General features: G+C 40.0%; 3 protein-coding genes across 3 annotated transcripts; 1 reads left to right on the top strand and 2 right to left on the bottom strand.

Moving 5' to 3' along the window:
• Window position 1: 1 nt before the first annotated feature.
• LOC125374702 (splicing factor 3A subunit 2-like) lies at window positions 2-1108 on the bottom strand. Its single transcript, XM_048385966.1, has 2 exons — window positions 1045-1108; window positions 2-450 (listed from the first exon to the last, which is right to left on the bottom strand). The coding sequence occupies exons 1-2, from the start codon at window positions 1106-1108 to the stop codon at window positions 2-4; spliced, it is 513 nt and encodes a 170-aa protein (XP_048241923.1).
• Window positions 1109-2229: 1121 nt separating this feature from the next.
• Window positions 2230-8512, bottom strand: LOC124120111. Its single transcript, XM_046482850.2, has 5 exons — window positions 8400-8512; window positions 6079-6263; window positions 5809-5889; window positions 5338-5463; window positions 2230-4924 (listed from the first exon to the last, which is right to left on the bottom strand). Exons 2-5 carry the CDS (start codon window positions 6242-6244, stop codon window positions 2970-2972), a joined length of 2328 nt encoding a protein of 775 aa, XP_046338806.2. The 5' UTR covers window positions 6245-6263; window positions 8400-8512; the 3' UTR covers window positions 2230-2969.
• A 3138-nt stretch (window positions 8513-11650) lies between these two features.
• On the top strand, window positions 11651-21025 carry LOC124120105 (serine/threonine-protein phosphatase 6 regulatory ankyrin repeat subunit B-like). Its single transcript, XM_046482843.2, has 2 exons — window positions 11651-11867; window positions 19776-21025. The coding sequence occupies exons 1-2, from the start codon at window positions 11651-11653 to the stop codon at window positions 21023-21025; spliced, it is 1467 nt and encodes a 488-aa protein (XP_046338799.2).
• Window positions 21026-22456: the final 1431 nt, after the last annotated feature.

Here is a 22456-nt window from a genome sequence, read left to right as displayed (position 1 = left end):
ATTAATGTATCCGAAACCTTCTCCGTGGTTCTGTGGATGAGGGGGCACTGTGGATGAGAGGGTTCTGTGGATGAGGGGACACTGGCACTGTGGATGAGGGGGTTCTGGGGATGAGGGGGCACTGTGGATGAGGGGGCACTATGGATGAGGGGGCACTGTGGATGAGGGGGCACTGTGGATGAGGGGGCACTATAGATGAGGGGGCACTGTGGATGAGGGGGCACTGTGGATGAGGGGGCACTGGCACTGTGGATGAGGGGGCACTATGGATAAAGGGGCACTGTGGATGAAGAGGCACTGTGGATGAAGGGGCACTGTGGATGAAGAGGCACTGTGGATGAAGGGGCACTGTGGATGAGGGGGCACTGTGGATGAGGGGGCACTGTGGATGAGGGGGCACTATGGATGAAGGGGCACTGTGGATGAAGAGGCACTGTGGATGAGGGGGCACTATGGATGAGGGGGCACTGTGGATGAGGGGGCACTATGGATGAAGGGGCACTGTGGATGAGGGGGCACTGTGGATCAAGGGGGCACTGTGGATGAGGGGGCACTATGGATGCACTCTTGACCCAGTCTGTCGTCGTATGCCAGTTGTCTGGATCGATGCTCATGATGTCAATCACTGGATTGTCTGGTCCAGACGAGATCATTTATAGAGCGCCGTCATGAAGCTGGAATATTGCGGCGTGCGGTGTTAAACAAGAAACAAACAAACAAAACGAACATGACCCAGTCGTCTAAGACCCCGCAATTCACTGTGCTGAGTTGCGTTCCCCGGGCACGCCAGAAACCCATGATTGTGGGTTCGAATTCCGGTTCTCACCGATTACGTTTCTAGGTTTGTCAGCAACATTCCCGTGGGTGTGGGTTTCACCAAAGTGGTAAACGACTGAATCATGCATCACCTCCAACTTTAAGCTAACACGCCGTGACATAACTCGAATACAGTTCAAGGCGACGTTAAACCCAATTGACTCAAGTGGATAAGGCATGTGCACTGAGAGCAGAATTCGGGTTGTTCGATCCCTAGCCGCTACATACCAAAAGACGTTGAAAGATGCTTCTTGCTATTACCCTGCATGATGATCCGCAGTGGCGAATTCATGCTAAAACGGCAACATAGTTAAGTAGTGGGCTAGCATTATAAAACCCGCATCAGTCCGGACTATTACAACCAGACACAAACACTCACACACGTGCATGCACACCGCTACTTTAGTGGGATGATCTTGAAGTCGACGTTTAACCCCATTTCATCTCACCTATTAGGGTATATGGAACATCGAGCAATTCCCAAATACTTCAGTATGTACAGAATAGGAAGGGTGGTAATAAAGGTTTTATCGATCAGAGGACTTTACTGAAAAATGGCTTCCGTTTTGGTGTACAATCACATATATTACAACGAGATAGTGTTGAGAATCCCTATATATAAAGCACGACGGAATACATAAACATACCTTCCCTTAACCATCCTACTCAAAACACTCAATAAAAAAGAAAAAAGAGGTTTAACGAAAGCAACCCCCCAAACAAGAAAAAAAAAATCAAACAAAGAATTCAAAAATAACTACACAACCAAGACTCTTCTGCTGTGTTTTCATTCAGTAGGTCGTCGGCTACCTATTCTAACTAGAAAGAAAAACCGTTAAGGAATTCAAATAACCATTTATCCAGTTCGATCAAAATGGCATACGACGGTCCCCGCGAATCATTGGAAAACGTGTTTAGTTATAATCAAAAACATCCGACATATCAAATGAAAATCTTATATTAGCGTCGACGTGATACTTGGTCTGCTTCTATCATAGCCTTGTGTCCCTCAAAATCTATATAAAACCTACATTCCATATTAAGTACGGTACCAAGGCTGATAAGACTGGGTTGGCTGGACTCCTGAAAATTGTATCAACAATGCATGGTACTGATGAGTAAATGAGTGAGTTAGGTTTAGACACTTCTTTCTACAGTATTTCAATTATATAAAGGTGTATGAGCTTAATGTGGGCGGAAAGGGCGAAGTGATGCAGATCTTGAACGTTTACCACTTTGGTCAATCCCAGGAGTGCGAATACTGTGCTGTCAAAACCTGGAAGTTTAATCAGAGCGAATCTCGGATTCGAACTCAAGATCATAGGTTTCCGGAATGCCTATTAGGATTGAACTCCGCCACCCATTCCCTCTCCATACCACTGATGAAGGCTGATGTAATAGATACTAATAGAACACTGTAAATAATTTTTATTGCACTTTCATATGCATCTGTACTCCTTTGAGTTTGAACATGAACGTCTACTCTAAATTTTGTATACATATATGTGCCATATACATCAAAGTATAGAAACGTATGATATGGAATGGTTTCACACGACTACTACCATCACAAACGACTGCTACTACTGTGGATCTATGCTCATGATGTCAATCACTGGATTGTCTGGTACAGACTCTATTATTTACAGACCGCCGTCATATACCTGGAATGTTTCTGAGTGTGGCGTTAAACAAAAAAACCAAACACAAACAAAAACAAAAACTACTACAAACTGTGGTGGCTACCTGATATTAGGGATCGGGTGGAATTTGTGCCTGTTATCCCAAGAGTCCTGAACTGGATCATAAACATCAGTGGCAACCAGTGAAGCTCATTCAGTATAATCGTATTTCCTGGCAGCTATGTGTTGGACACATTACAGTTGATTAGATGTTCATGAAGTTCTCGTAGAGGCTACTGCAGTAGTCAAGCTGAGATAACCTTTGATTGGACAAGTGTGACTGTTGTTACGTTATTGCTGAAATGTCCTATGATGCTCATGTTATTTTCTCTTTCAACTTAATTTTAAACCTCTCATTAGAACCTCAACACTATTTTCACCGGATTGATGTTGACACGGATAAAGGGTATTTCCACATACCCATTTAGCTTTGTCAAAACCTGTCTGCTTGCAAGATCTTGTTGGGATATGCTAAGATGACAGATTTGGGTTGCGTTTACCGCCTTTATCTTCCAAGTATTTTGCAATAGTTTCATTTTCCAGTCCTATTGCTTTGTCAAGAGGAGTTCTTCCTTTGAAGCCAGGTGTGTTGATATCTAAGCCTTTTTGTAGTAGCAGATCGATCAACTCTTTGCCCCCCTCACATGCTGAGTGCAGAAGGGTGTCACCATCCTTTGAAACAGCGTCAACAGGTGCTCCTTCTGCCAGCAACAATCTGAGAATGTTTGCCTTCTTTGACTTACAAGCCTCATGCAAGGATGGCAAGTCTATGCTTGCATTCATGTTGATAAGTTCCGTCACTATGTCAATGTTTCCATACTCACATGCGCTAAAAAGAGCTGTACGGCCAGATTCGTCCTTCCTGTCAACATCTTCTTTTGCACAAACTATCTTCTTTATTGCCCTGGCTAGTCCATTTTCGCAGATGTAGTGCAGTACTGTCCTGCCAATTAAATCGGATGCAGTAACGCTAGGATTGATTGCTAGTAGTTCCATAACAAAAGTCTCCTCCTTCGTATTGGCAGCTACCATGATAGGGGTTTGATCAGCAACATTTCTGACATTGATATCAAATTCGATGTCTTTGTCTATCAGATATTTTAACCCATCAACTGATGCAGCATCACAAATGCCAAACAGGATCTCCTTTATAAGCTCCGATGTAATGGGTTCCAGTTGCTCCACCATGCGTTTCAAAATATGAAAACCACCATTGCTTGTGGATAGGTAGGCAAATGTCAGTTTGTGAGTGTCATCCATAAGTGAGACAACAGTTTCCATGGACGAATTGTTGTCTCGAAGTACAGTAGTCATGAGCTGCTTCGCAAAAGGTTCCCAACTGCATGCTCTGTGTGAGAGCGCCAAATATATATTGCCTTTGCAAATTTCTGTTGCAAATCTAAACAGGAGATATTTGTGAAGATAGTCTGGGATGAAAAGGAACTTTGTTGTGGCTCCACAAGGTTGTTGACACTGCAGTTGCAATGTCCTGTTGATGAATGCCATCGTGCAGTTTTCAATAACGAATCTCGGATCGTCCTCCCAAAGAGTTGACGCCACAAGGTCATACATATAGGGCCTGTGAAATACATACACATTGTCTCTCTTGGTCAAGTATGTTCCATCAAGATTCCTAGCTGTCACTGTGAGTTCATATCTAAGTTCAGAACACGTCTCTTGGAATATGTCTAACTCTCCTCGGTTCTCAAGTAGCTTCTTCAAGAGGATTCTCTTGCCCCTGTACTTAACGAAATTCATGACATCATGCTCTTCTAATGGTGTTGGAAGTCGGAACACTGATGCTACATGTGAATGGATGTTTCTCTTGCACCTTTCCAGAAGCAACTCGCACAATTTTGGGAAGCCATGGTTACCCCATTCACATACTTGTCTGCGTTTCTGTGGACCAATCTTCACATCTATTTTCTTTTCAAGTGCTGACAAAATATGTTCCTTTTCTTGAAATGTTCTTGATGTCAGTGATACATCCACTGTGTCTACCTTTGTAACGGGTAAATAATCAATGTATCTCGACCACTCTTGAAGAACAAAGTTGTTGCCAACAAACAGAACTAAAGGCTTTCTGTCAGTGCCTGTTAGTATACCCTTCAGAACAGGTTCCCAGTTCTTCCATTTTCCTTCATCAAAGTTTATCTCTCCACATATGCCATCCAACATAATGACTGGTTCTTTGATGTTCAGATCAACTTCAGAGAGATCTGCCGGTGTGAATACATGAAATACTTGTTTCCCTTTTGCTCTTAGTTTTGACATGGCTCTTTGAGCGATTGTTGTTTTTCCATCTCCGTGTGATCCAGTGATAATCACGAAAGATGACCCTTTCGCAATAGAGTCCATCACTCGTGACACGCCGTTGGTATCCACAGTTGTTGTTGAGCAAAGTTCAATACTTGTTTCTGTTTTACCTGAAGCGACACAAATCACCAGCCATCCTGACACCAATGCAATGCATTTAAATCTGAGAAATAAACTTAGCAATTTTATTCTGAAATGTTTAAGTCAAAAGTATGGCCTTTTTCGTGTGACCCAAATTGATTAGTATTAAAGTGTTATCTGTCATTAACGGCGAGACCTCGATTACATCACACTTTCAGGTTTGGGTTTATCCAATTATTAACCTTATGTCTTGATGTCTTAAAAAACCTGTAGAGAATTACCTCATGTTTAAACAACTATGACTGATACTTGTTCATAAATGCAGTCCTTGTAAAGACAGTGCAGAATTACCTCTCACGTCCTCTATGCTCGACAGAATAGGTAATGTATAGGATCACCGATGGCTTGAGTTGCATTTACGTTAGACATACCTAACACTTACCTCGGATCATTTGTACCCGGCTCCTTTTATCACCCGGTTTATATTGCTGAATTGTGTTTCCTTGTCCAACGGTTAAATATTTGGGAGCGCTTGGAAACTCCGCTTGGTATATGTTCTTCTGAAAAACTGTAGAAAGATGGTAAAGAAATAGAGATGAAATTCCTCAAACACATGCTTAACATTTTACATTGTAGAAGAAGATCTTGCATTTTAAAAATTTAATCCATGTAATATCTGACTGTCTTTTTATAATTAGGGATATGGTATATCGCTCGGTACGTTGTGTAAATAATGTATCAATAGTGTGTTATTCTGAAAATTGTGTGGATCATATGTGTAGTGGAGAGGTCTTGAAATAGGCATTATGCCTGTTGACCAATCCAGGGTTTTATTCATGGAAATAATAATATTGTTCAACTAATTTAGTAGTAGCAATTGTACAATGAATATGTTAAGAAACATGTGTCATACCAACAGGTTGTGAATGATTTCGAGGTAACATATCACCATCGGTAACTATTTCCCCCGGTTGTAGAACTGATCCCTGTATTTCTGAAAACGAAATGAAAAAGACGATGTTATTCTGGAAATGAAATCAACAATAAACTATACATTTGGAAATGACATCCATATATCTTCCTAAAAACGTTTTGAAACTTTACCGAGGCCTTGAAAGTCGTAACCTTAATCACATTGTTATCACATGGACAGCATTATTACGCCATGTTCTAATCTTGCTACCTGTCTTTTCATTGCACTGTATACGCCAGATTGACTGGTGAGATACAGAACAAAAAGACTCCTTATTGTCTTCAGGTGTAGAGGTACCGTCTGCTTCATCGCTACTATATGTACTCCAGCTAGACCTGGGTGTGTTGTATTCGTCAGAGTCATCTTCGGTGTCCATTTTAACGGCTAAGTGAAAACTGAAAAAAATAGCAATGATACAGTAATGCCAACATGGCTTCAATCGCTGAAGACAATTTCTGGTGCAACCCCCCCCCCTCCTCTTCCCACCCAACACACACCCGTTATATTGCCGGAATATTGCTCACTCCTAATTGCTCACCACCAACATTGAAAGTACTGCGACTGTGAACGTAATCATGCAACATTATTTCTGGATTATTGTTGATGCTTTCAACCATTTCGCATAGAAGCTGGCATAATACAAATGCAGGGTTGAAAAACTGTCTCATTGGTTTGTTATAACTGAGCTAGAGCTGAAAATTATCGAGCGGATTTACTTTACATCCTTTTGTAATAAAACAGGTAGTAATTGTTCTAATATACAACTGTCAATGTATCAGTATCTATTTTTTACAATGTGAACACTTCTCAGTGATCTGAATTAACAGTAGGCTGATCGCTGGATTAGCGTCGCGTAACAACACTTCGTATGTCAAAGATAGACCCCATGATGGCCTGGGCCCACTTGTACAAATCATTCCTAGTTACAATCGATCTCAGACGCCTACGATCCACTTTACAATCACAACACAATTGTCCCATTCCTCTTGCACAAACCCATTGTCCGATTGTAAGGCGACTTGGATTTAAGGTGGACTAACTCAAAATCTTTAACGCTGGAGGTTATTATAATAAGTAAACATAGTCACGCATCACTGGTTACGACGTACAGTTACCTCCCTTGTAGCAGGTATATTACAGCCCAATTACTCAAATGTCCCTTACAAACATCACGATATGGCTGGAATATGACCGATGTGAAATTTGTACTCACCCACTTAACATCTAATACCTTTAAGCAGTACATTTAAGAAAACAACTAAAATAATTTTGGTTCATTCATGAATCTTTTGGTTCAATCTAGACCGTGCTGCTCCAAGCGAAATTTTCCGGATTATTGAGTGAGTGAGTCAGTATGGTTTTACGCCGCTTTTAGCAATATTCCAGCAATATCACGGCGGGGGACACCAGAAATGGGCTTAACACATTGTACCCATGTTGGGAATCGAACCCGGGTCTTCGGCGTGACGTGCGAACGCTTTAACTACTAGGCTACCCGACCGCCCCTGTTCCGAATTAAGAAGTTTCCGGATTATAGAATTAGAAATACGTGGTGACGTCCCTTGATATAGAGGGTAGTTCTCAAGGGTAATCGCCCGGAGGGCAGGTTTCCGCGTGACTAGTATTTCACTGTATTTAGTTTGCCAGTGTTTGTCTTGATGACATCTGACCACGCTACATAAACCAAGCACCTTGAAAATAAACAGCTGTCCACATCGTCATATTTTCGTATTATCGAATCTGTTGCCGTAATAACGAATCTTTTTTTCCGCTATAACAAAGTAATTGTTTATAGAAACGAATTTAAATATTTTATTGAACAAATCTGTTTTCATTATAACGCATATTTTGCATCTTTTCCCGTCGTTACCAAGTTATTTACGTTATAACGAATTTACTTTCCGTAATAACTCCCCCCCCCCCCCCCCCATTATAACGAACTATTTTCGCAAAAACAAATCTTTTCCCTTAATTCCGAAGCATTGTTCGTGTCTTTTCAATTTTGACCCTGGAAGGCATTTGTAGTGGACGACTTTCCGTCAGTGACCAAAATACTGTCACCTTTGTGTCTCTCACCTTGAAGTTGCAATCTACCCGAAATCGATACGCGCACCTGTGAATCATGAGTGAATTGCTTGCTTGCATGAGTGACACCTCTCCTTGTGCTCCTATTGAAGTAGCGTGAGGTATTCAGATGTTGTGAGATTATTACTTTGAAATTGTGTTATTAACTGTAGTTATTGAATTCCATACAGGATATCCATGAAAACATTTCAACACATGACAACCCCTCTCCCCCCCCCCCCCCCCCTTCTCTCTCTCTCTCTCCCACACACACAGACACACACAGACACACACACACACACACACACACACACTCACACAGGTGCATATACGTCAGTACAAGTGCAATATTCTTGATCGCGAAGTTGCACTCCACCTCACCTATAGGATCGGGAGAAGTGACACCGGAGTTACGGGGTGTCACTGTACTTATTATACAGTGTTTTATTTAAGCTCTGAATACTTACCGGCGTTGAATATATCCTATCCCGTTGGTGAAAGGCCTCCGCGGTTAAGTGTACGTTGTCCACATCAAACAGATATGATGTGACGTTGCGCTATTAATAACACATGAAGGAAAATACGTGGGAAACCCCCTTAGGACCTCTTTTTTCCGACTCGCATTTTGCATGACATGGCGTCGATGAAATAGGCTGCACTAGTGACAATTAACGTTAAAATATGATTTACTTGACTAATTAGGCATTGTAATAGTAGTAAATTAATATATGAATAAAACAAGCTTAATAGTCACTTGGCGTTGTTTTTTTTTAAAATAACGAGTGTCCTACATTCATCTCGATTCGTCACGTTACATTGACTACTGGATTCTTGGTATTTGAAATTCCGAGATTTAAAACCCCTGACAATTTATTTATTCATTGAGAGAGGGTCTGCACCTGACAAACCAGTGACTGACACCATGAGCATTTCTCTCACATCAGTGTTTATTTGGATACATAAATATATTTTGCCTCATGCATATATAGAGATTTGTAAGCAGTGTATTACATATTTATTTGTGCTACTGTTGTCATATAGTATATATCCTTATTGCTACGGGAGATACTGTAGTGATTGCCAAGTGATTTACATTAAAGTAATATACGTAATCTTAAACAATGTTTTCCTATTACTAGTGTGACACACATGCTGGTAATGACGCTTAATAAACATCTCGCAATAACGACGTTTTAAAGAACACATATTTACAACTGTATTCTCGTACTTACGAGTTAAAAAATGCATTGCTACTCAGTTAATAACAATATGTCTATGTGATAAATTCCCCACAAGAAATAGAACTTATTGTTCAATTTTGAATTGTTTAGGTAGTTATTTTTAATAATATTGGCAGTGTTTAACTTGTAATTAGATTGTTAGTGGCGGTGTCCTTAAATAGGGTTGATGTAGTGTAAAATAATTGTCCCCCTGAGAGGATATGTAAGACTACATCTTTCAAAGTACGTTTATTCATACCATGGGTTTAAACGTAGTATTTTAGTCTTTTTTAACTGATAGCTAAATTGCGTACCATCACCAGAAGCTAAAGGGTTGGTGTATCATTTCTTAACAACGTGTAATCTTTATGCAGATCAACGAGAATATGTTTGGGGTTATGCCTCGTCTCTTTGCCCAAATTTGTCTCATGACCCCTATAGATCAAACCACATTCCTTATGAAGTGCGATAATTTATCCTATTCTGCAGCTGCACTAAAAAATCCATGTACAAACGTAGGTTATATAACAACGTGTCATAAACCCATTCTAGTATTGTATGCCTCTGTATATTTTATAAAACATGTCATTGTATGGCAATGCTTGTTATAAATTTACGAGTATTTTACTTTTATCACATATTTTGTGCACCATTAATAAATAAATTCATCACTGTCCACTATAAATATTTTAGCACTTGCAGTGCTTTTAAGAACATTAGTGTCTAATAGGCCCACGCTGGCCGGGCGATGTATATCTTTTAATATATTTTACCTCCTGTATAAATTGATGTAATTTTATGTATACACCGCTGGACACTTAAATAAACTATTTTTCTTCTCTTCTTCTTCTTCTGTATCCGTGCAGGTACAAGAATTCGAAGTATCTAAGTCCCCACGATCCCTGGTACGATATCCTTACTTTGGTTGCTGGTGATCATAAGCCCATTTTTCATATAATGATCATTAAGTCTTTTAAATGTTCTCAACTAGTGTTAAAATCGAAACTGTGATACTCTAGTTATTATACAGTCCATCAAGGACAGGTTGTTTTTCAATCTTAATATATTTATTATAATTGTCTAAGTTCTCGTCACGATATGGCTGAAAGACACCCGAAGTGACGTACAATTTCAACCCACTCACCCACTTTGAAGGATATGACACCGGGAACACTGATATCATACAACGGCAAGTCGGTGGTATTTGACGCTCAAACATCCGATATACTACTACCTGTAGTGATCACACCTTTATCCAAACTAAGATGTATATGTTTTAGTCCAGGTTTTGTTTTTGAGACGGACCCTTCCTTTTTTATATATTTACAATGGAATGAATGACTGGTAAAATGTCAGCCCCAGTGTTTTACAGCTACGGTACGGTGAATAGAGCTGGTGGTTAGACTGGAAAGGTGTTTAATTTACATGCCAAAATAGAAACGGCTATTTATGATATTCATAATACATCGAATGTTTGTTTTTGCTTCTGAGACCGACCTGACTTGTTTTGGTTAATTTATACAATGGTATATACCGTATGTCCTGTAATAGACGTCCGGACATCTATTAATTTTGCTTAAGCCGTTGAACCCGGATTCCATGGGCGGGTAGTTTGTAGACCGTGGTGCGTATCGAATATACTTTGTATTTAATTTAATGACATGTTTTCTTGTGCCCGTAATGCGAAGTGCGTGATCTGTAGTGTGCAATGCGTAATGTCCAGAGCGTTCATGTGAGCGTTCGGAACCGCATTGGACCAGGCTTCAAACAGAGGCCGGCGTGTAAAGGAGATATCGGGTCTAATAGAGGCAATACAGTAATTGATAAAATGTGAGCTTCGGTGTTTTAATGGTACTGTTAAATACCCTGACATAACTAGTGGGAGGCCCAGCTCATCTGTGTGAAGATCCGGGTTAGAATAGGTCTTCAGCAACCAATGCTTGTCGTAAGAGGCGATTAACGAGATCGGGTGGTCAGGCTCGCTGACTTGGTTGAACCATGTCATCGATCCCAATTAGGTGGATCGATGCTCATGATATCAGTCACTGGATTGTCTTGTCCAGACTAGATTATTTACAGACCGCCGTCATATAGCTGGAATATTGCTGAGAGGGGCGTAAACCAACAAACCAATCCACCAACCTAGCTCAACTTACCACTGAATATTCGCAAATAAACTACCAGGCAAAAGAAAGTTTTCACTTTAAAAATAGTTGTATAAAAAACAAGCTGGTACAGGTTTGAACCCCCGCAGAAAACATTCGCCCAAATGCAACATGACCACAACCACAACGCAGATTTTCGAACGCAGCTTTCCAAATCATGCATTGTTGAAAACGTGCAAAACGTGATTTTGAGACATTGGTCCAAATGCACGTGCGTGATTGTGGCATACATACCGACGTTGGACAGAGCAGGCATTCAGTAAGCAAAAAAACACCAAGAATATGCCCAGACTTACACAAGCGCAACGAGACAGAGCGATCGGTATGGCCAATATGGGGGCTACTCAACGTCAGATAGCCAGAACCTTCAACTGCTCCCAGACCACCATCAGCAAGTTGATAATCCGCTACCAACAGACAGGACAGACTCAAGACCGGGCAAGATCGGGAAGACCGAAAGTGAAAACATCGGCCGAGGACCTACCGAACCTTCCGTGGAATGGCCTTGAACCGTCTACACCGTCAACGCAGTCTGCAATGGGCACGAACTGTACGTCGGTGGCAGCGACGCGACTGGGCGAGAGTGCTCTTTACAGATGAAAGTCGGTTCTGTCTGTTCAGGAACGAGAGCAGAGTTCGAGTTTTTCGACGAAGGGGAGAGCGACTGGCGCCAAACTGCATTAGAGAAGTTCACCCGTTTGGAGGTGGAGGCGTTATGGTATGGGGTGGCATTTGTTGCCAGATTATAACACGGCTGGTTATCATACGAGGAAACCTGAATGCTCAGCGATACAGGGATGAAGTGTTGAGACCTGTTGTGCTGCCCTTTATTCAACTTTAGCCAAGAGGATTAATTTTGCAACAAGACAACGCAAGGCCTCATACCGCTGGAATTGTTCAAGACTACATGAACAACGTTAACGTCAACGTATTGCCCTGGTTACCTTGTTTTCCAGACATGAACCCCATTGAACATCTCTGGGATCATCTTGATCGTCAGCTGAGACAACATGTACCGCCTCCAGCAAACCGACAGGAACTTGAACAGACTCTATTGAACTTATGGAATAGGATTCCTGTTGACGTTATCCGCCGACTGACGACGTCAATGAGGAGACGTGTGTTGGCGTGCATGGATACCCAGGGTGGTCACATTCGCTATTGAAGACGTGTTACCTGACTACTGTGTCATTAATGGACTCTTCATGTACTCTTTCAATGAACTCTGATTTGTGTAATTTTTAATTTTGACCCCTTGACTCTTTCTTTGTGTATTGCGGAGAATACAATATCGGTAATACAATGCATTTTCATTCTAATTGATGGAAAATGATTTCTGTTTATAAATTAATCATCATAAATCTCACATATGCCTTTGTTTTTGGTGTTTGGTCAAGTGAAGTGAGTTTGTAAATGATCGAGTCCTGACCAGGCAATCCAGTGATTAATATCATGAGCATCGATCCAAGCAATTTTGTTAGATGACATGCATCAACCTGATCCCGTTAGTCGCCTCTTACGACAAGCATAGTCGCCTTTTACGGCAAGCATGGGGTGCTGAAGACCTATTCTACCCCGGATCTTCACGGGTCTCTTCTTTTAAGTGTTCTCAACCAGTTTTTTTAATCGAAACGGTGATAATCTAGTTATTGTACTGTCCATCGATGACATCTTAATACATGTCTCATAAATGTATAATTTTGACTCTTGATATGGCAGATGTGATGTTAGATTTAAACTCACTCACTCACTGAATAGTTAACGTTCAGAGTTGAAGTAAGTGAGTCAGTTGGATTTAACGCCGCTTTTAACAGTATTCCAGTTATATTACGGGGTATCAGCTTAATGTGGGAAGAAAGCCCCAAGTGGTGCAGGTCTCAGACGTTTACCACTTCGGTGAAACCCTCGAGCACGGGTATGGTGCTGACAAACCTAGAAATATAATCGGGGCGAACCGGGATTCGAACTCAGAGTGAAAGTGTATAGTCATCGAGGGGACAGGTCTAAGACGCCGCAATTACCTGTGCAGAGTTGTGTCCTTTGGGCACACCAGAAACGTATTACCGTAGGTTCGAATCCCGGTTCGCCCCGAACATAATTGGGGCGAACCGGGATTCGAACCCTACAATCACAGGTTTCTGGCGTGCCTGAGGGACGCATCTCCGGACAGCTAATCGCGGCGCCTTAGACGACTGGGCCACCCGTGCCCCCTACCTACTTCTAAATTCCGAAATATGTTTCCAAGATGTACGCTTGAAAGCTTATGCAACAGCGGACACAATTTATGTTATGTCCATAAATTGTGTCTACTTTGTCACCCGCCAACTTCAAAGTAATGCCTATCAAACAATTTATGTAACAGAGCTTCCAACTACTTACTTTAAGAACCAGGTTTTAGGAGATAGAGACCTTGTCAACTTTACCCTCGTCTTTTTTATATGAGAAAGCATGGGTTTACGACATACATTCTTTTAACGACAAGGAAATTGCTCTCAACTGGTTCTGCTGTTGGAACGCGCAGGGAGCTTGGCGTTTAGTCAACATCCCCGAGTCCCCGGAAATAATCACTATTTGTAGGGAAGATGTAACTTGAAACTTCATAACTGCCCTATTTACGAAAAATAGCAACATTAAGTTGTTCCTTATTAAATCCTTTTCAGGGATGGATCCGGGTACTCATCTTCTATTTGATCCTGGTTACAAACCAAACACAACGGTTGGTGTTTCATCTGTTTTCTGTATCTCCCAGTTTCAATTCGAAACTGGTGGAACAACATCTCAACTGTGCAAGTGAAGTCCTATACTTAAATATATTATTACGATTACGATGTTGAGGGTTATCTTTGAACTTGATGATAGGCTGCATGCTTATCTTGCTCATAAGAAGCTTTTAAACGAAGCATTAGTGCAGTCACGAAGCAGGCAATGTTATCTATAAATTGCTGTTTCCATGTGTACCCACCGCTATAATTCCGATGCGACGTTAAATTATAGATTTTAACTTACTGCCATAAGTATCTAAAACCAGTAGAGAAAAGAAAGTGATTAACATCAGATGTCCAGTACTATTGGTCTTGCCCAAATAAGAGCTCCTCCTTGGTCTATTGGATAGAGCGTCAGCCCGGAGATAGGAAGTTCGTAGGTTCGATCCCCGGCCGCGTCATACCAAAAGACGTTAAAAGATGATAATTGCTCGGAGTCAGTATATTGTGTCTGAGTTTGGTTATTATGTTAAACAGCGGCATAGTATTTCAGTGGGCTAGCACTATCAAATAGGCATTAGTCCGGACAAGTACAAGCTGTCTCTCTCTCTCTCTCTCTCTCACACACACACACACACACACACACACACACACACACCACACGCACACGCACGCACGCACACACTGTTTTTGGCAACAATGTTTTTGCTTATGAATTATAGCATTGTCTATTTTTTCCCTATGTGTCCTGTGTGAGAAAGCAAGTGATTAATACCCCATCGGAAATGCCATACATACAAGTGATGTACTTGAATACATATTCAATGCATTTTTGCGGAAACCGCTCTTGCTTTGTAACCAAATACCCTTCTGTGTCAAAGAAAGTTTTACTACTTGAAACTAATTGCCTACAATCTCCATATCCGGTATAAAACCTAGAAATAGATTGAAAGTCAAGAATGTGATAATTAATTATTCAACAGTGGATAATGTCAAACACCACCTGGGAAGTACAAGAACTGCTATACATTTTGAAAAATAGTTGCTGATTAGCTGTTTCCTTATTTTCCCTGGATATGTGGTGTCAAATCAGACGCGAATGACTGAGTGGGCAAAAGCGCGTGTGTTTGAGATTAACATGAATCTGAATAAATTTACGTTGGCAGTCCGTCCTTATTGTAACCAGAAGATTTGATATTTTCTATAATAATGCAATCCCGAAAAGAACCGACAGCAAGCACAAACAAACAAAAGTCAAATGAATTTTACTTAAAACCAGTTGGTTAATTCTTAAAACTTACGCGTGAAGATCCGGGTTAGGCTAAGTCTTCAGCAAATCAGGCTTGTCGTAAAAGGCGATTGTGCTTGTAGTAAGAGGCGACTAACGGGATCGGGTGGTCAGGCTCGCTGACTATGTTGAATCATGTCATCGTATCCCAATTGCTTAGATCTATGCTCATGATGACAATCGCTGACTGTCTGGTCCAGACACGATTATTTACAGACAACAAACAACTTAAACAAACAAACTAAAAACTGTGTACTCTTAAACACAAACTCATATTTTGTATAGCTTTCCTATGGACAATAGGATATATAGTGTCTGTTAAGGATAAGGAAGTTGTTGGTGGTTCCAGTAATTTGAAATATTTTGGCTAATTTTTTTGTCTAAGAATGTTACTTTAATTTGAGGCATCAATTCCCCTGTTTACAAATTTCAAATTCAGGAAGGTACAGGCTTTGATACAGACCATAATATATAGTACAACCAACTCGCAATTCTGGATGACCTGTCCGTCGTGAATTAATGTTGAAAGACAAAGCGCACGACTTCCATATATTTACCACTGGGGACAGATAATTCGTAATTTCACGTAGGTCGTTATTCTTCTAGTATACATGTTCATGCATTAACTAGATATCAATAATCATTCTGAAATAACCTAGCTCTAAATGTTTCTCAAAAAGTTCGTACAACGGGAAATATATTGCTGCATCCCGCATATCTCTGTCACCAAGATTAACCATAATCATTAATACTGTTTAAGGAGGGCTTCTGTTTATATTTACAGAAAGTATTTGAGTCAAGTGAAACTTACATTATGTGAATTATTAACAACGCAAGGTATTGGTTTCATTTTTTGCAAAGAACCAAGTTCAATTGTGTCAAAACATTTGATTATAGAAATAAGTACCGACATGACAAACTTAAGGATGCCCATCCCCTTGATCCATACGTCATTTGTCATTAAGCGTAATGAACATATGATTTAAACAGTATTTTATTTCCATTAATGTTCAGATTTTACATTACATAGTATTGCAAAATGGAAAAAGGATTAGCAAACAGGCAAAAAAGGCCTATATTAATGCTTCCCCTATTATTGTACATCATACATGTAGATTGTAATGAAGTCTATAGAGCAGACATTAATGAGTAACACAAAATGAAATAAAATGGAAAGCAAGATACCAAATGCATTTTATATTCTTAAGTTGACACATAACTTACGTAAAGCGGTTTGTTTCAATGATGTAATTGTGAACTGATTTTATAATGTGTTCATTGTCTGAGGAAGATGAATCTTCATTGCCGTGGAGTATAGTATGTGGAGTATATATATATACATATATTTAATATATGTATATATATATATGTTAACCAAAAAATATGTACGTAAAAGAATTCAGTGTGAAACCAACAAATGGTATACAATCAACAATAGTATTACACAGTTCCACTAGGCTTTACAGATCAATACAAAGTACTGCACAACAATTACAATGGCAGTATGCAATAGACTGGCGGTACAGTGTTAAAAAACAATGTCAAATACAAAATATGATAGCAGTGGTGATATAAAAAAGCTCAGTGATAATAATATTCCCTTATCCGCAACAGTTGTCAAGCTTCTGAGATAGGCCCAGGCTGGGAATCCGGCGTGATAAGTGATCTTCACACGAAAGCTGGTCAGATGAAATGTGATCTTTAATGAAAGATCAAGCAGGGATGTGCCAGATCATATAATCTAACAAGCTTCTAGCACTTTCAACACAGTGCTTAACCAATCCAGTGTCACCTAAAATCACCTAATATTCCACATGGTTCTTTAACGCTTGACATATATTCATGTTATCCATGTCTTCAAGTATGAGAACTATCTACAAAAGGGAATATAATAACCAGTACCTTGTATCAGATTAATATTCAAACAAACTTGAAAAAAACCCCTATAAAACTGCTACATATACAGGCAATATTTAATCGGTCTATAGATCTCCAGCAACCAAAGGTAGGCTCCCATACGAGGGACCACAGGGAATTCCCGTTCTTCTGCTACCTACACGGCCCCGTGAAGATCCGGGGTAGAATAGGTCTTCAGCAAGACATGCTTGCCGTAACAGGCGACTGTGCTTGTCGTAAGAGGCGACTAACGGGATCGGGTGGTCAGGCTCGCTGACTTGGTTGATGCATGTCATCGATCCCAATTGCGTGGATCGATGCTCATGATATCAATCACTGGATTGTCTGTTCCAGACTCGATTACTTACAGACCGCCGACCATATAGCTGGAATAGTGCTGAGTGCGGCGTTAAACACAAAAAAGCTACCTGCACAAGTCCCAGCCAGGGTTTGCACCACCTTTTTGGTCGCTGGAAATAGTGTGCTTATGCACCTTGTGAAATGTTTCATTGATCAAACCTTACATTGTCATTCCCATTATATTTATATTTATTACTACAATGGTAACGTGAAAAGTTCATTGTCAACACCTTTCTGTCGCCAAGATGCTTGAACATGTATAGCTTCTTTTAACAATGCCAGTTTGAGGTTTAAAATGTACACTCCCACTGATGTATTGATCTTTTCTTAGTGAAGACGTCATTGTCACGTGATAGCTTTGTGAACACTGCTGAAAGGCAGGATCGAATTGCTGGTGTTACTCTCTTTGTGTTGATGACACTAGTTGTGCATGAGTTGTGTACCTCGCGATAATCCTCATTGTGAGTGGTCTTGTGTTTACCGACCGGAGAGATATTTAATAGGATCCCCAAATCTTACATTCACTGACAACCTGGTGATAACTCTCTGAGAATTGTTGCCTGTAATCGTGTACTTACTCTCTTCCTTGATACTTTCCAAACATTGTTGTCTCATTTAGAGGACGTTAAATATGATGCCAATGTATTTGAGGGAGTGGAGTAACCTCCTCCTTAAATTATCAGTTTTTCTGATGTTTCAGTATTCCATAAGTAGCTCGAAACAGTGTGGACTTAAAACGACAGAGACATCGAAGCACACTTATGTCAGAAATAGTGGCATCGCGCTGTGTCAGCATAAATGTCTCGAAAACATCATCTGTTTGAAATATGAATACCATATTGAAACTTTGACTTGCCATCTGTCACGTGATGAAATAAAGATGAAAGAAGGATACATTGTACTTCCAGGGAATCCTTCATATGTAAGTAATGTCTTTGTCAAGGGAGTTGACTGTTGATCTTATTGAGAATCTTAGTTTGTTCCATTACAGTCAATTCTACGTCTGCACATTTGGTATATTCTCAGTGAAACCACCACCTATCTTCATATAATCACAGGTTATGATATAGGATTGTCACTGAATGTGGTATATGATGAACATGATGAGTGTTGGTATGTGGTTTGTCTAAAATGTACTGATACAACATATATGATAGCATATATATTACAGTCAATGTGTAAAACGACTGAAATGTTCACTTTAGAGAACGATAAAATATTTGAGTCACTTTACAATTATTTTTTCATTTTTAATATTATGATGACAAATTCCAAACATTTGAAAGCTCTTTTTCATCACCCATTGATTGAAAATGAAAGGGTTCATAGACAACTGAAGTCCATGCATGTATGTTTTTTTAAATGGTTTGGCTTCTAATCCTTGCATAATTAGTCTAGTGTGATGTTTGTAAGCCCCATTGAACTTCTTTATGAATGTTAGTCTTTCTGTCAGAAAAGTAATTGAAAAATGACGGAAATAGTTTGGCATTTTGTAAATTGCCTAAGTGAAAAGTCATTTTACACATTGACTGATTTCACACATTGACTGATAGATAAACATGTGCAACATTATATTTATCTAAATGGCATAACGCCAATTCAACAACATGTTAAATTGAACAGCTATATCTTTTCTTATGGCCATTACCACCCCTGACTGTAGGACCGGATTGGGACCAACACGTGTGGTTTGAGGTCACGATGCTTGTACACTCGATCTGGCAAAGCTGTCCGTGTAAAAGGTAATTTGTAACATCGAGGTTTATTAGCTGTGATCTTTGTCACGTATGTTTACACTGCATGGCCTCGGGGCTGGGTAAAAAGTACGACTTCGTCATGAATAGTAACGTCAATCTACATCTCATCTGATTACTAATGCCAGGTAAGGGAATGGTCACAAGTTTAATGTTATTGAGAAGCCTGAAGAACTGGACAAAGAAAAGAGTGCTAATGCAAGATGTATGATAAATCAGAGCAGCAATATTGTCCTTAAACTTTTGCCACTGTGGACGTTGATGTAAACGATGTTTAATTGACCTATTCACGGGTTGTTATATTAAAATAATTATTGTATTAATTTCTTGTTCAACACTTGTTAACAGAAAACAGAATGGAATATTTGCTCAGAAATATATACAACAAGAGATGCAAAAGAATAGCCAGTCTTGATTTTTATTATTTATATAATTAATTCTTGTTTACACATCTACAGATGAAAAACATAACTACTCGGAGAGTTCTCCACACGATAAGAAAAACATTTCAGAAACCAAGCCACTTCACAAAGCATGTCTGGAAGGGGATCTTGGTCAAGTGAAGCGCATCTTGTCAAAGGGTCAGGTGGATATCAATAGTAGAGGAAAGGAACACGGCAGGACACCTCTCATGATAGCGGCCCATGGGGGATATAGAGAAATCTTTGACTTTCTAAAAGGTGAAGGAGCTAATATATCACAAATGGATGATGACCGTAATAACATCCTACACTTGACCTGCCGCAGTGGAAAGGTGGAGATGGCAAGGTATATCATGTCACAGAACATTATTGATGTTAACAGTAGAGGCAAAAGTGGGAGGACATCAGTGATGATTGCGGCATTGTGGGGGCATAAACAAGTGTTTTACCTACTTATCAGTAAAGGAGCAAACGTGTCGCTTGTCGATCAGAACAGTGACAACATTCTTCATGTTGCCACTATTGGGGGACATGTGAACATAATGAAGTTTGTTCTCTCGAAGGAAATTGCTGACATTGATAGTAGAGGGAAGTTCGGAAGAACCCCACTGATGAGAGCGGCATATTATGGCCACATAGATGCGTTTGACTTTCTAGTGTGTATGCAAGGTAATGTATCACTATTGGATGATGGCAATTGCAGCCTTCTTCACGTAGCAATTACTGGAGGTCATGTGCAGATGGTTGAGTATCTTCTGTCACAGAACTTTGAAGATATGAACACTAGATGGGCGTATGGGCGGACGTCGTTGATGAGTGCGGCGTTTTATGGACACAGAGAAATTTTTGATCTACTTGTTAGTAAAGGCAGTGATGTTTCTCATGTGGACGATAATGGTGACAACATCCTTCATCGGGCCTGTATCGGGGGATATGTGAAGATGGTGCGTTATCTTCTATCACAGGAAATAGTAGATATCAACAGTAGAGGAAGGTTTGGGCGGACGTCATTGCTGATTGCGGCATATTTTGGACATAGGGAAGTGCTGAACCTACTTTTGAATGAAGGCGGTGATGCTTCCCTGGTTGATTCTGCAGGTGACACCATCCTCCATCTGAGCTCTCTTAAGGGACATTTAAAGATTGTAAAGTATGTCTTGTCTCATGACATTGTGGACATAAACAACAGGAACAATAAGAAGAATACGGCTGCCATGATAGCAAAGCAAAAAGGGTATCATGCCATTTATGACCTTCTTGTGGCGCGAGGCAGTAAGGCAAATTAAGTGCACGAAAGAGTCAGCACCACTGTTAAACAAGTACTCACAAAGAACGTGAAATTATAAACTTCATTATCTATAGGCGAGTGCTGTCTGTTCCAAGGAACCTCTTGTCTATACATGAGTAATAAAGCATTGCCGTGCGTGACATTTCGTTTATTTGTTGTTTAACGCACTTCGCAATATTTCAGCTATATGACCATGGTCTATAAACAATCAAATCTGGACAAGACAATCTAGTGCTTGACATCATGAGCATCGTCCTAAGTAATTGGGACACATTGACATGTGACAATCAAGTCAGCGAGCCTGACAACCTGATCCCGTTTGTCGCATCTTACTATAAGCGTGGGTTGCTGAAGGCTCCGTCTAACCCGGACAAGACCTCATAACAACACAGAACAATGAAGTCACATAGCAACTCCTTGAGTACAAGGGTGATAATCATGAAATCCATATTTATATACTAGTACTGAAAACCAACAGAAACGCCAAAGTAAAGAATAATATAAAGAGATGAGATGAGTATATGAGATGATGCATATACAATATGTAAGTAGGTTAATATCAGCTATAAACACATAATGAACATGATATTCCGTTGACCACCATTTGCATCCACTTTAACATTACACCTTCGGGGTTTGGCCCCTGACACCTGACCCCTACGGCACTGGTAGTGCGCACTTTGGGAACCGCCGTGTAGCAAGATCCTTTCACTCGATAGAAACGCTCCCATTACACTTTCTGCTAACTGTATTGGAGACAAGCAGCGTCTTTCCACGACCATTTTCATTTATATACAACATTATTTCTGGCAAGAGAAAGTCTATTTACCAAATTCATTCACTTCCAATGAGGAACAACCTATTTCATGTGGACTATTTATAACAAAACATCACTCATTTCTTATTTGAAATGTGTTATAGTTTATTCATTACTCATGTTCGTCGATTGGACAGTTTTGCCTACTAAAGTATTATATTCTCTATATCAGGAACTGTCTATTTCCCGTGTCCACTATTTTAATTCATAATCTTTTTCCTTAATTAAGTATTTTAAATTATTACAAAAAAAATCCTAATACGTCACATGACCCTGAAGTGTTACACCCGTCATTGAACTTTTAACAAAGCAATTGATCCCACTCTCCTAACACATGACCGCACTAATGTTCATTGAGAAGCATTTAGAAGTAGCAGTATAAGTAAAGAAAAGATGTATGGATGAACAACTTCGTTATTATAATTAGGAGCCACCTTTCGTTGTAGGTTCTAACACCTTTATCACCTTTATCAAGCAAGTGAAGTAGAGGATGTTCTGTTCGCTCTGTTTCTAGTTGTCTTGTTTCTATACATCTCCGACTTGATGACCGGAAAGTTTGCTGCATTCTGTCAAAAGTTGTTGTTGTTGCATTAAGTGTTTAAGAGGTCGCCT

The sequence above is a fragment of the Haliotis rufescens genome, unplaced genomic scaffold, assembly GCF_023055435.1.
Source record: "Haliotis rufescens isolate VD_foot unplaced genomic scaffold, xgHalRufe1.0.p SCAF_6, whole genome shotgun sequence".
NCBI lineage: Eukaryota > Metazoa > Mollusca > Gastropoda > Lepetellida > Haliotidae > Haliotis > Haliotis rufescens.
Note: the sequence above shows the minus strand (reverse complement) of the source record. Positions and strands in the feature narration are given on the sequence as shown.

Coding starts and splice junctions, on each gene's coding strand:
- LOC124120111 (XM_046482850.2), bottom strand. CDS start 6,244: ATGGACACCGAAGATGACTCTGACGAATACAACACACCCAGGTCTAGC. Junction 5,464..5,808: donor AAATCATTCACAACCTGTTG/GTATGACACATG, acceptor ATCTTTCTACAG/TTTTTCAGAAGAACATATAC. Junction 4,925..5,337: donor CCGGGTACAAATGATCCGAG/GTAAGTGTTAGG, acceptor GTGTCGCTTCAG/GTAAAACAGAAACAAGTATT.
- LOC124120105 (XM_046482843.2), top strand. CDS start 11,651: ATGGGGGCTACTCAACGTCAGATAGCCAGAACCTTCAACTGCTCCCAG. Junction 11,868..19,775: donor GTCTGCAATGGGCACGAACT/GTACGTCGGTGG, acceptor ACACATCTACAG/ATGAAAAACATAACTACTCG.
- LOC125374702 (XM_048385966.1), bottom strand. CDS start 1,108: ATGAATTCGCCACTGCGGATCATCATGCAGGGTAATAGCAAGAAGCAT. Junction 451..1,044: donor GCATCTTTCAACGTCTTTTG/GTATGTAGCGGC, acceptor CCTCATCCATAG/TGCCCCCTCATCCACAGTGC.